Source organism: Hippoglossus hippoglossus, chromosome 13 (genome assembly GCF_009819705.1).
Source record: "Hippoglossus hippoglossus isolate fHipHip1 chromosome 13, fHipHip1.pri, whole genome shotgun sequence".
In the NCBI taxonomy this organism is placed as follows: Eukaryota; Metazoa; Chordata; class Actinopteri; order Pleuronectiformes; family Pleuronectidae; genus Hippoglossus; species Hippoglossus hippoglossus.
In genome coordinates, this window is record NC_047163.1 from 16,408,493 (window position 1) to 16,420,650 (window position 12,158).

General features: G+C 44.2%; 2 protein-coding genes across 2 annotated transcripts in view; one reads left to right on the forward strand and one right to left on the reverse strand.

Annotated features, from left to right (window-relative positions):
- Positions 1-5,587, forward strand: phox2a (paired like homeobox 2A). The gene is given in 5 exon segments (XM_034604391.1): positions 1-653; positions 2,067-2,212; positions 2,214-2,255; positions 2,387-2,558; positions 2,561-5,587. Coding segments are annotated over 5 exon segments (903 nt in total). The 5' UTR covers positions 1-430; the 3' UTR covers positions 2,881-5,587.
- The window catches only part of inppl1a (inositol polyphosphate phosphatase-like 1a), a 27,833-nt gene continuing 20,580 nt past the window's right edge, over positions 4,906-12,158 (reverse strand). The window contains exons 20-27 of the mRNA XM_034604390.1: positions 11,162-11,275; positions 10,582-10,758; positions 10,320-10,475; positions 10,044-10,128; positions 9,212-9,298; positions 8,336-9,104; positions 7,794-7,927; positions 4,906-7,402 (exon numbers count right to left, since the gene is read on the reverse strand). Coding sequence (XP_034460281.1) covers positions 7,306-7,402; positions 7,794-7,927; positions 8,336-9,104; positions 9,212-9,298; positions 10,044-10,128; positions 10,320-10,475; positions 10,582-10,758; positions 11,162-11,275 — 1,619 coding nt within the window. The 3' untranslated portion in view covers positions 4,906-7,305. The remainder of the gene's footprint in view (positions 7,403-7,793; positions 7,928-8,335; positions 9,105-9,211; positions 9,299-10,043; positions 10,129-10,319; positions 10,476-10,581; positions 10,759-11,161; positions 11,276-12,158) is intronic.

The window sequence follows — 12,158 nt, forward strand, 5'->3', positions numbered from 1 at the left end:
CGACAGACCACCGCCTCGCTATTGTCTCGCGCTCAGCCAAGTTTATTATAAACAGTGCGCGAGCCGCAGCAGCGCTGTCACACGGAGCGCGAGCGCAGAGCGAATAACTGGAGAGACGAGGAGAAGAAGAAGAAGAAGAAGAAGGACAAGGAGGACAAGGAGAAGGACAAGAAGAAGAGAGAACCAGGAGAAAGTGAGGGAGGAAAAAAGAACACGTCTGGATTATTTACAGTGAAACTAAAAAAGAAAGCAGCTTTGTGACGCAGCTGACAGGAGACCTGCAGAGAGCCAGCTTCAGTCCGGGGACACGCCGGAGACACACACCGACTCTGAGCTCCGTCTCCTGGGGTAAAAGGTCCCCTGCAGCCGCTCCGACTCCCACCTCCTCCCGTCGTGTCCGCAGACCCGGTGCTCGCACCGGCTGACCTCCATGTATAAGATGGATTACTCCTACCTGAACTCCTATGACTCCTGCATGGCGGCCATGGAAGCGTCGGCCTACGCGGACTTCAGCTCCTGCAGCCAGGCGAGCTCGTTCCAGTACAACCCGATCCGGAGCGGACCCTTCTCCAACCCGGGCTGCACCCCGCTCAGCACGGCCAGCTGCACACTGGGAGCCCTGCGGGAGCACCAGCCCACCCCCTACTCCTCAGGTAGAGAACACATGATCCATAATGCTCTGCCATATAAAGGTCTAAATTAATAAACGGGACATTATATGGACGATAGGGACATCTTGTTCATTAGGTGAATCCTTCTTTTAAAAAGCTAAAGGAAAAAAGAAGCTCCAACATTTCCTCTGTCTTCAGCTGCGGAAATCACCATTTCAATTAATATTAAAGTTAAATATTTAATTGTCAATAGAATGTTTCGTTAATGATCGACCTGTACAGCATAAGGCCTAAATGGTTCTTACACTGATTTAATTTGAATTAATGTTAAGAGGTTAAGAATCAAATCAATGCAAAAAACATTTATAAGATGCTTCATTTTTTTAAATGTTATTACAATTTTTAAATGAGATGTTTTAAGGTGAAACCTGAACTGTTGTCTATGAATATGTGCATTAATCTGCCAATAAATTAGTACGCTTTTACATTGATCTCTAATAGTATAACTAATATTAATAATTATAAAAATAATATATTGCTACAAAAAATGTAACAATGGAGAGCTCACAGAAATCAATCTTGACGAACACACACACACACACACACCTGTTGGCCACAGGCCCCCCTATCAAGCTGTAGCAATTATTCTAAATGTTTATTTAACATTTTAAATAAAATATCTAAAGAAAATTATAGTTATATATTATAATTCAATTTAAGCAGTGAAATACAGTTTCTTGCTAATCGAGTCTTTGGATTTTGAGCTGAAATATTGGTTTGTGTCTTACGACTCTACTCCTCTAAATACATTTTAATACATTAAAATGCATTTTAATTACAAGCAATAAATTCAGATTGCATCGATCAAGTACACTTGAAATCCTTTATTACAAAACACGTATAGGCCTACATTAACACATTTTATAAGGTTCTATTTATATTTTAAGACTAATTCATTTGGGTAAATGTGCTAAATTATTTTTCACCTTAAAGGCCATAAATCCTGCCAACACAATAAACAAAAATAATTTCTTTAGGTCATGAATTAATAAATATAAAGTATTAATCGGATAAATTAGCTGATTACAGAGGTCCGGTGTTACCGTTAAATCATCCCGTTATAAACGTGGCCTGCAGGCCGCCAGTTTGGTTTGGACACATTCTTTTTATTGATCGTCATTTCTGATTGGATCCGAACACGATGTCATTATTTTATCAAATAAATAAATCCACCTCATTAAACTGGAAATTACTGAGCAAGATCATCCGCTTGCTGAAAACAGCTGATTATCGTTTGAGAATCGGACCGTGTGGCGGCTCCTGCGCTATTTACGCACGGCCTCCGCGCGTCATTGTGATCCACGGCCTCGACAGTTAAAAAACATCGGTCAGTGTTTCACTGAATAAATGTTGCTGCTTTCCAACGACTTAACCGATTTCATTTTTCTCTCTCAGTTCCGTACAAGTTCTTCTCGGACCCCTCCGGCCTGAACGAGAAGCGGAAGCAGCGGCGCATCAGGACCACGTTCACCAGCTCCCAGCTGAAGGAGGCTGGAGCGGTCTTTGCGGAGACGCACTACCCGGACATCTACACCCGAGAGGGAGCTGGCCCTGAAGATAGACCTGACCGAGGCCCGGGTACAGGTGAGACCAACAGGCTCTTATTTCACCTGAATCACTGCAAATCAGAATATGAGATTGGACCATTTTTCTTCATGTTTCTGTTTGTCCATCTTCACTGGAAAGCTTATTGTACCTCTGTCTGTGTTCTCCAGGTTTGGTTTCAGAACAGGCGTGCCAAGTTTCGTAAACAGGAGCGTGCAGCCAACTCCAAAAACAACAACTCTGGTGGCACCACGGGCAGCACAGGCAGCAGCAGCTCTGGAGGGAAGAAGGGCGGGGAGACCAGATCTTCTTCAGATGATGATGAGTCCAAAGAATCCACCTGCAGCCCACGCCTGACAGCACGGCCTCCCTGACGGGCTCAGCCAACGGAAACATGGGCAGCCCTGCCAGCCTGAGTCCCAGCCCGGCTCCTGTCAACACCGGCTACATCAACGCCTCCAGCTCCCCGGTCCTCCAGGGGCTGAAGCCGCCTAGCTGGTCCAGCCTGGGGCCGTCCAACCCGGCCGTGGCCCAGCCGGCTGTCCAGACTCAGGAGATTCTGAAGGCCTGGCAGCCGGCGGACAGTATGACCGGGCCCTTTGCCGGAGTCCTGTCGTCCTTCCACAGAAAACCCAACCCCACCATCAAGACGAACCTGTTCTGAAGCACAGAGGGAGAGAAAAGAGAAACAGACACTGTGTGATCTGCTGGAACAGCGAGGAGCTCCTAGCTCCTGATGAGAGTCAGGACTTACACATTATAACCAAGAATTCCCTGGTGGACTCTGCTGTAGCTCAGCGAGGCCTCCATTCTCCTCTGAAATCTGATTCAAAACTCAGATAACAAAATCACAAGTCTGCCACCGTCTCTCTCTCCCCAGAATATGCAACTGTGCACATTAAACCTGCAAATCTCCACCTGGACATGGACCAGAAATCACTCGTCCTCAGACTAAAAGACACAGAGTTGTCAGCTCTATTTAATGATGTAAAACCCCTCATGTACTTTAACTGTTCCCCGACTAAAACCTTCAGAGTGTCAAAAGGATATTTGTCTGTCCGGCCCAAAAACCACGCATCACTTCTTCGACTCATACACACATCTGGTCACTCACACACACACTCTGTGCTCTCCTCTTCCCGTCGCTCTCTCACATTCCCACACTCACTGTGTTGCAATGCACTTGGACGACCACAGCCGCCGCTCTGATGAGCATGGAGGTCAGGTACGGACTTAGAGCAGAAATCTAAACATCGCCCTCAGAGACAAAGCAAACTTTTACCCACACAAGCACAACTTCCTCGACACACAGACGCCCACCAGAAAGAGCAGGGTCCCCCATTTAAATCTGTTTGTCCAGCAAAAACAGAGGCCACCAAATAAATCCAATTAGAGGAGCCGGGTCCAGAACAGAAACCTCCCCAGTGCAATTCATCCCCTCCTCTTTCTTTACTGTATCAAATCCTGACACCCCCTCCCCTTTCCTACACTCTCATTCTCAATGTGACCCCCTCCTCCCCCTGGCTTTATGATCCCATCAGGCCTTTCTATGTCAAACAGTGGGAACTTTGTTTGACTTCAGCACAGGAAGGAGACAGAACTCGAGGCGTTTTCAGCTCACGTTTAAATCCCTGTTGCTCGGGTGGAGGAAGGTTCAGAGCAGAGTGTAGCCTTAAGAAACTCTGTCTAATTATAACTGAATTATATCGTTGGTATCATCGTACAACTGGTTTCTCTCTTCTCATCTGACTGACGGGTTTTTTGATTCACCTGCTGGATCGATGGGAGTGAATGAGTGTGTTCTGCAGGCTGCAGTGCTTCAGTGTCTGTGGTTATGAACTCTGACTGGACTCACTAAATCAACTTTATCAGCCCGGTGTCATTAACTCTCCTGCAACTGACAAATATGTAACGATCAACAAGAAGTTTTCTACTGTGTCCATTAACACTCCGAGTTTGTTCCCCTCCACCCTCGTCTTTATTTTGCTAAAAGGCAAAAAGAGGCAGCGGCTGTTTCTACTTTCTTTCACCTTGTAAAGTTGCTCGTGAAACGTCTGGATTTCAGAGCTGATTCTTTTCTGGGTACGGTTTACTCTAGAAATCTATTCCAAACAAAAATAAGGGAAACAAATGTATTTATTAATATTTTTTATTATATCTGTGAGAAGATGTTTCTTTGAACTGCTCCATACATTTCTGTAAGTGTAAATCCTGTAATTAGTAATATAAATATTAGGTAGCTTTTTCTTTGATTTCTCTCACATTGCTTTGCAGAGTTATTTCACTGCAGAGTATCTGTCTCGCAGACCAACATGTCCATGAACACTGGGAATCGACAGATGCTCTGGTGAGGTTATAGCACTACTCTGAATATTCTAATAAAGCTACATTATGGAATCACAGCCTCCCGTGTGCCATGATCTTGTTTCTTGTGTGTGTGACACAAAATGATGAGAATGTTGTGTATCGTGCAAAGTCAAGATTTAAGGAACTCAAAAAAGCAGATTTTCCTGGAAACATAAACGACTCTCACTATATATTCATTTCACCGTACTCTCTCTCTCTCTCTTTCTGTCTTTCCCTGACTGAGGCCGCTCTACTTCTCTCGGACCACAACTGTTTCTTCCTCACAGCTTTCCCTGCAGATGACAACAACAAAAGAAAAAAGGAAATGAGTATATTTATAAAATAAGGAAAGATATTAGATTTTAATTGAAAAAAAAAAAAAATATTACATGGGTGAACAACTTGCATTAAGTTAACACAACCAACAGAGGAGACTACATATAAACTAATGAACAAGTTTGACATAGAAAACAAGAGCATAATTTTGTTCCACTCATGCACACAAATACAAACACACTCTCTCTCAATCACACACACACAAACACACACCACTGAGAACACTGAAAGGCCAAAGAGGCTTAAAAAAAACCATTAGATTGAACACGTCTGAACGGATGATCCACATTTTCTGTATTATGGCTGTTAAACAATTAGACGACACACAAGTAGCTGAGTCTAACAACGCACGTTAGCAACATAATTCAATGGGGCGTGTGAATGAAGCTGCAGTTTCATCCTATTTCAGTCCCAATGACGAAACAGCAATTTCACTTACAGTTTAGAGTTCTGCTTTTGCAAGTCGTCTCGTGGGAAACGTTTATACATCATTCTGTAGGTTCAAAAGCAAGTTGTGCACTTAACTGCAGGAGAACAGTTTCATGTGATCCACCTCGATGAAGGAGAAGTGACAGGTGTCAGCAGAAAGTGTGTTAAAACGACAATAAACTGGCTTTTGGGTTTGACGTCTGGTCTAACAGGCAGAAGAGGAGGCCAGATTTAAATTGCAGGGCAAATAAAGGCAGTGGGAATATTAACAGGCTAAGATTTTAACTGCGTAAAAACAACTTATATTAATTAAAAAAAATAAAGAGTAGAACTTCTTGGTTGAGTCTTTTCTCCCCTCCAAGGTTTCCACAGTCAGTATCTACTGATGAGGTTTAGTAGCACCACCTACTGGGCGATCAGTGAACAAGCCATTTGTGTCCTGTTTTTCCTGTTTATAATGTTTTATGAGAGGTGACATCTTTTTCCATGTGTACAAAATATACAATGACCCTATAACTAAGCCATTATTTAGTCATTTAGTAACCAAATAAAATCTGTAAAGTAGGAAAAATCGTGACACTATATGATGTACTATATGACAGTTTCTCAGTCAATGATAACATGATGGTTTAGGAAAACCTCAGAAACATAACCATGCATTGATCTGCTCGGTCATGTTAATCAATTCCCCTCACACTGCTCCATTCACTCTATCTCAAATAAAATGAGTGAGAAATGCTAAACCTGGTCACACAAAATTAGTTTTCTTCTGTATATTGAGATTCAAAATCCTCACTGACAATTAAACTGTGAACATTAATCAATTTGTAATGATAATGAATTTGGTGCAGGGTTTATTACCTCTATTACACATGTGATTCTATCGCTTTTACTACTTAAATGTTTTCGACCAGACCAAGAAACAGCGTGCCCCGTGTGCCATTTTCCACTTAAGTTAAAGTATCTGCAAACAAATAAAAATCTGTGAGCGCTCGAAAACAAAACTGAAACCTTAGTGTTGAATGTGCAACTCACACAGCAGGGGGCGGGCGGTGTCGAAACCTGACGGCTAACACAGTCACTTAAACTGTGTGCCCGAGTGCACTTTCTGCTCTGACAGGGCAGGTTTGGTGGATTTGCTCTATTTTCCCTTTATCGTAAAATAAACAACATAAAAACCTTAAATACATGCAGAGACACTTAGACAATAAATGCCACTGTTTCACTAACAGTGGCCCAGATGTCATCACAAAAGAAAAATTCTCCTCTCCTGTCACAGCTTCCTGTCTGCCTCCATCACAGAAGTGAGGGGGTTCCTCGGCCCAGGCTGTGGGGCGAAATGACTCCTGAGAGAGTTTCCCCAAATGTGAGCGTTGCCGGGGACAAACCTGAGACTTGGAGAAAAACAGTGTTGCTAAAAAAAAAGAGTCTGAACTGAGGGGACAAAACACAGGCAGGGTGTTTTTCAAAGCTCAGGTTTCAAATGAACCCCCCCTCTTCTTATTTTGCTTTTAAACTTAAAAGTCTGAAATTTCCCATTTGTGAGAAAACTCTTGCTCCACTCAGGAGAAAGAAAGAAAGACAAGCTTTAAATGTAGCTTGAAGCGGCAGGTCAGAGGTGATGAGGCAACATGGACACATCAGCTGCTCCACATGCGAGTCGTGTCTCATCATCTCATCCTACGTCTTCTCGCTAAGCTTTAAAGCCGAGGGTTAGGAAGTGAAATGATCATTAAATAAGGCCACCTCCAGGAACACGACGACAACACACATACAGTACATGATGTGAAAAATGGGACGTTGGTTTCAACAAAGTGTTTTTGAAAGTACAAACAGAGTGCAAGTTCTCTCAGAAGGCACAGTCTGGCATCAATTGGCACGTTCCAGCTCAGTTCAGTTCAGCGGTGATTTTTGGCCTTTTGGGACCTGGTGCAGTACCGGGCCGGTTTGGACCAGTCACAGACCAGTGCGGTGCAGTTTATGGCTGTTGCTGCTGTCTGAGGCTCTCCAGCAGGATCCGTTTGTGAGCGAGGTCCTGCACCCCCGCCTCCTCCAGGTCCTCCTCTGTGATGTCACTGGAGTTGTAATAGACGGAAACAATAAGTGACAAGGTTTGACACATATGACACTGAGTAGAATAACTGCTACAAGTAAGTCAAAAACGTGTATAAAGTGTTTCCTTCAAGGTGCTTTCAGACATGCACTGAGGTGCAGATATTGTTTCTGACATTTTCCAGAGAGGCTGGAACACAAATGTCAGTTGCTCTGGACATTTTCATCAACTTTTGCTGCCCTCTAGTAAAATATCCGGAAAATAAGTAAGTGAGTCTGTGTGAGAATACAGCAGGAAGTTAGGTTTCTAACATGTGACGGACAAATATCTCAGGATGAAAAAGAGGAGTCATACACGTAGAAGACTTGGAGAGACAAGGTTCGAGACCTTTACGAGTGTGTGAGTGTATGTACCTGAGGAATTCCAGGTCGTCCCAGCCGTTGTGTAGAAGGCCCTGCTCATACCTCTCCAGTCCCAGTCTTTGCAGCCACTCCCCTACTGAAGAATCCCCGACAGACAAAGACGAACTACTGCTGGCCCAAAGTCCCTGGATGGAAGAGACGTAACGCAGGATCAACCATAAGTTGCAGAAACTGCTGTAGGAACATCTCATGTAATAGCAAGCTGCCACAGAACGTATGCTAACAATCACTGGATAGATGTGAGCCTGGGTTGGGCTCTGTTTTACTTCACCCCCAAGAAGGAAACACTACAACTGTGATTCAAATATAAGAGGAAATAAACAGGTAACTCTGGTAATATCTTTTTAAAACAAAAGCACGACCAGTCGACACTTTTCATGTAAAACGACTAAATATCTGGGTCATGTCCAAGTAGAAGAGAGGTGCTGTGTTTGTCAGGAAATAAAATATAAACCTATTAACAATCCAAAAGTGTCCCAGTGTAAACCTCCTCTCTGTCTGACCACTGAGAACAAGCTAAACGAGCCACTCACCTCCTCAGGCATGTCCTCTGCGATGCTCTCTGGGATGGGATTTCTGGGTGGGAAGGTGCGACAGGCATCCAGAGCCAAACCCATCGGTTGCCCTCTGAGAGGCGGAGCTGACGGAGCCCGTGGAGGCGGTCCAGGAAACTCACTTTCACTCAGAGTCTTTGCCATCTGGAGCACAGAACAGGATTGGTCATCCAACGCCCCTGCTCCACCTCCACCTCCCCCGCCTCCTCCTCCGCCTCCTCCTCCTCTCCTGAAACCCTCCCCCAGACCCAGCGGTGCACCGGGACTTGCTGCCGGGATCCTGACCTCAGCCAGGTCCGGGTAAAGAAGCCGCGGTTTGGGGAAGGCCGCCTCTACAACCATCTCCAGGGCTCCCTTAGGGAGAGGAGGAGGGGGGAAGTCAGGTGGGGGTCGATTCAGCGTGGTTCCAACTGTTCCCCCGACAACTCCACCCTGCGCCCCAGCCACACAAGCGCCTCCATCGTCCTCTGAGGAGCCTTCCTCGCTAATAGCACGGACCGGGTGTCCCGACAGGTGTCTGCGCGGTTGAGGGGGTCCTGAGGCCGGACACAAGGGCTTGGTTCGAGCTCCAGCTGAGGGAAGAGGGGCTTTAGCTGCCAGGGGGTTTGCGGACGTAGGAGAGGGGAGAATTTCGGGTGAGAGAGCAGCTGCAGACTGGTTGGGAACTCCTTCCAGGATGTAGTAGGCGGGATTATTGTAGCTGTTCTTGCTGACGGATGAATCACCGTCTGATGCATCTTGTTTAGGTCTTTGCAACATAGAAAGCAGCAGAACAGAGAGTTGATTTCATTCCTTTTTATGTGAAGTTGTTTGAAAGACTCAGTGTGAGTGTGAAATACATGAATGTGTCTGTACCTTGCAGCAGTTTCTTCCTTGCTGGTCCTCTCTCCCTCCTCACTGACCTTGCTCAGCTCTCCTAACGGTTTACGAACCAAAGACGGCCTGCACGGTGGACACAACAGATTATGTCAAAGGAAATACACAATACCAGGAAAACAAAGGTGTGGAAAAAAAGGATGAATTTTGTATATTAAGTACAAAGTGACCAGTTGCCAGTTCACTTTGCCCCAAAATATCACACATTTATTATTCATCAGCTAATTCAGCCATTTTTTTTTTTTACGGTGAACCATCCTCATGACAATATAATTATTATTTTCAAATCACAATATTATGATATTTGTTTGTATAAAACAGTACAGAACTGAACAGAAAGAGAAGAAGTAACATATGAAAAATACAATATATTTTAGAACAAACTGTGTTGGCTGTATGTTTTCCTGTTCTTGTCTCTCCTCTGGCTCCACCTTGATTCAACCAATCAGCCATCAATGAGGTGCACCAGGCCAGCGAACTGAGGTTCTTTAAGACCTTGTGTGTCAGGACCAGAAGAGGCTTCCAGTGTGGGGACAAGCTGGTTTTGCTGGGACTCAGCCTGGGATTTTAACATTGTGTTAAATGTTAATAAATCCCATGGTTTGTGCTGGGTTGTACGCCCCATAGTGCCCCTCAATTATGGGCCGTAACATAAACTCTAACCTGGCACACATGTTATTTCCATCCTTCCTTGGATTATGGGTATTACAAATATAATGTACAAATTTAAGTAAATGCAGAATAATCTCCTCTGAAAGAAACAAGACTCAATCTACATAGAGTGGAAATTAAAAGAGCATCATGTACTGACTTGACATATTCATGTCCCACTCTGGATAACACCGAGCCTTTCCCTTTAGGTCCGCCTGTCTCATCCTTGTCCACACTGATCCACTCTGAAATAGAACAATAATAGTTATTAAATGACTTTACCAAACTGTTTAAAGCAAATAATTGATCTTTAAAAGTCCATTGTTATATCAGCTGCTTCCTGTTTCAAAATGCTGTCTCTACTGTTTAACTCTCCTCCTCAGGTCTACACAGTGCACCAGACTATCACCACACATCTAGATATAAAGTGAATCACCGTAAAGTCTCTCCCTGGTTCCCATTCTTTCAGCGGGGACCCTGACCCTCATGGACCCCCTGATATTTCCCGTTTCCTCGCCGCGGTGGGACAGGTAGGTGTGAAACTGCTGAGCTGTGCTGCCAATCATTGACTTCAGAGCCAACACACACTCTCCTAGCAGGGGGGGAAAACACACACACGTTTGTAGTAGGACTAAAAGAATATAACAGATATAATTTCAAAGAATTGCGTAGCCACACGACAAACATTCTCTTTATACCGTAGGACTCGTATCCATCCAGCGACTTCACCGTTAGCAGCAGATGTTGGTCCTGAAGGTACTCGATCTCTGAGAGGAGAGGTTTGAGCGTCGTCAGCTGCTTGTTGGACCAGCCCACACGCAGGAAGTTGACATTGTCGCTGCTCTGACTGTCGTTCTCGTAGCTCTTCTTAAACTCTACAGAGGAGAAAGAGAGAGAGAGAGAGAGAAGCAGGACGGGAGCAGGGGGCAAAGGGAACAAGGTGGGTAGGAGAGAAGGAAGAAGAGGAGGGAGATGTTTCTCTTGCATTTAATTCAAAAGTACATGCTGGACAGGAAGGTGGGGAAACAGCACAGGTCAAAATGGATTTCTAGTTTAAAGGTATACTGACTGCCTGAGATGAGCAAGGGAGGGTGGAAGATATGAAAAGAAGAAACAGACACAGTTTTATTACACCCACTTACATCCACAGGGTTTCTGTAACATCCACATGGTGTCACAGAAACCCCGTCTGTGCTGTCACTCCTGCTGGATACACACTGTGTCACACTGTGGAAGAAGATGAGTTCACTGCAGAAGGTGCAGACATGTTCATCTCACCTTCCAGACAAGTGGAGTAGAACTCGATGAAGAACTTGGTTCGACTCGCCGTCTTCACTATGGCCTCGATGCTCTCGAACTCGATGTAGGCCTGCTCTGAAGACTTTGGCAGACCTACACAGAAACAGGTGGAGAGAGAGAGAGTGTGGAGGAGGAGAAGAATGGAAAGATCTGAGATCTATGTGGCACAGAATATACAATATAATCATTTCAATATTTATAAAGTGCTTCACAATTGAGACAAAACACACGAGTAAAAACAGATTAAAATAAAATTTAAAACAGAGCAATGAAAGAATTAAAGCACTTAATGTGTGACAGCCTTTGCTCTTCAAAACAAGTAAAAACAGGCATTCACTTTTATAAATCTTGGGGAATACATAAGCTCTGATGCTACTGCAGCACAGAACCAGACTGAGTAACAGGCTGCAGGTTATTATTCCCTCTGCTCATCTTCACTCATTGTTTACTTCTGGTCTGTGTGTAATCACCAGATTACAGCAGCACATTAAGAACCGTCCAGATTTCAGCTGGAACAGAAACAAATCATCACCTGCTTAGAAAATCTGACGTTATGGCCAAATCATCTGTTTGCAGACTGAGAAGGAGCGATTGTCAGGAAGAGATATACAAAGGCAACACAGAAAATGACAATGACACTCAGTAGAGTCAAGGCCCAACGTTCCCTCTAAATCCAATCAATGTGCACCAAATTTCACACACTCATAGATATAAGTTCCCTAAATATGGTCAAGGTACATGAATATTTTCCTGGGGAAATATGAGGAAAGCTCGAAGACTGTCTTATATAACAATGTTAAGGAAAGTGATAAAAAAAATCCCGGCTCTACACCAAAATTTAATGGGTTCTTCCCTGACCCATCCCACAATCCTCTACCAAGTTTCGTGGGAATCTGTCCAGTAGTTTTTGCATCATCTTAATGCTTAAAACCAAACAAACCAACCAACAAAGAAAACGGACAGAGGTGCAAACATA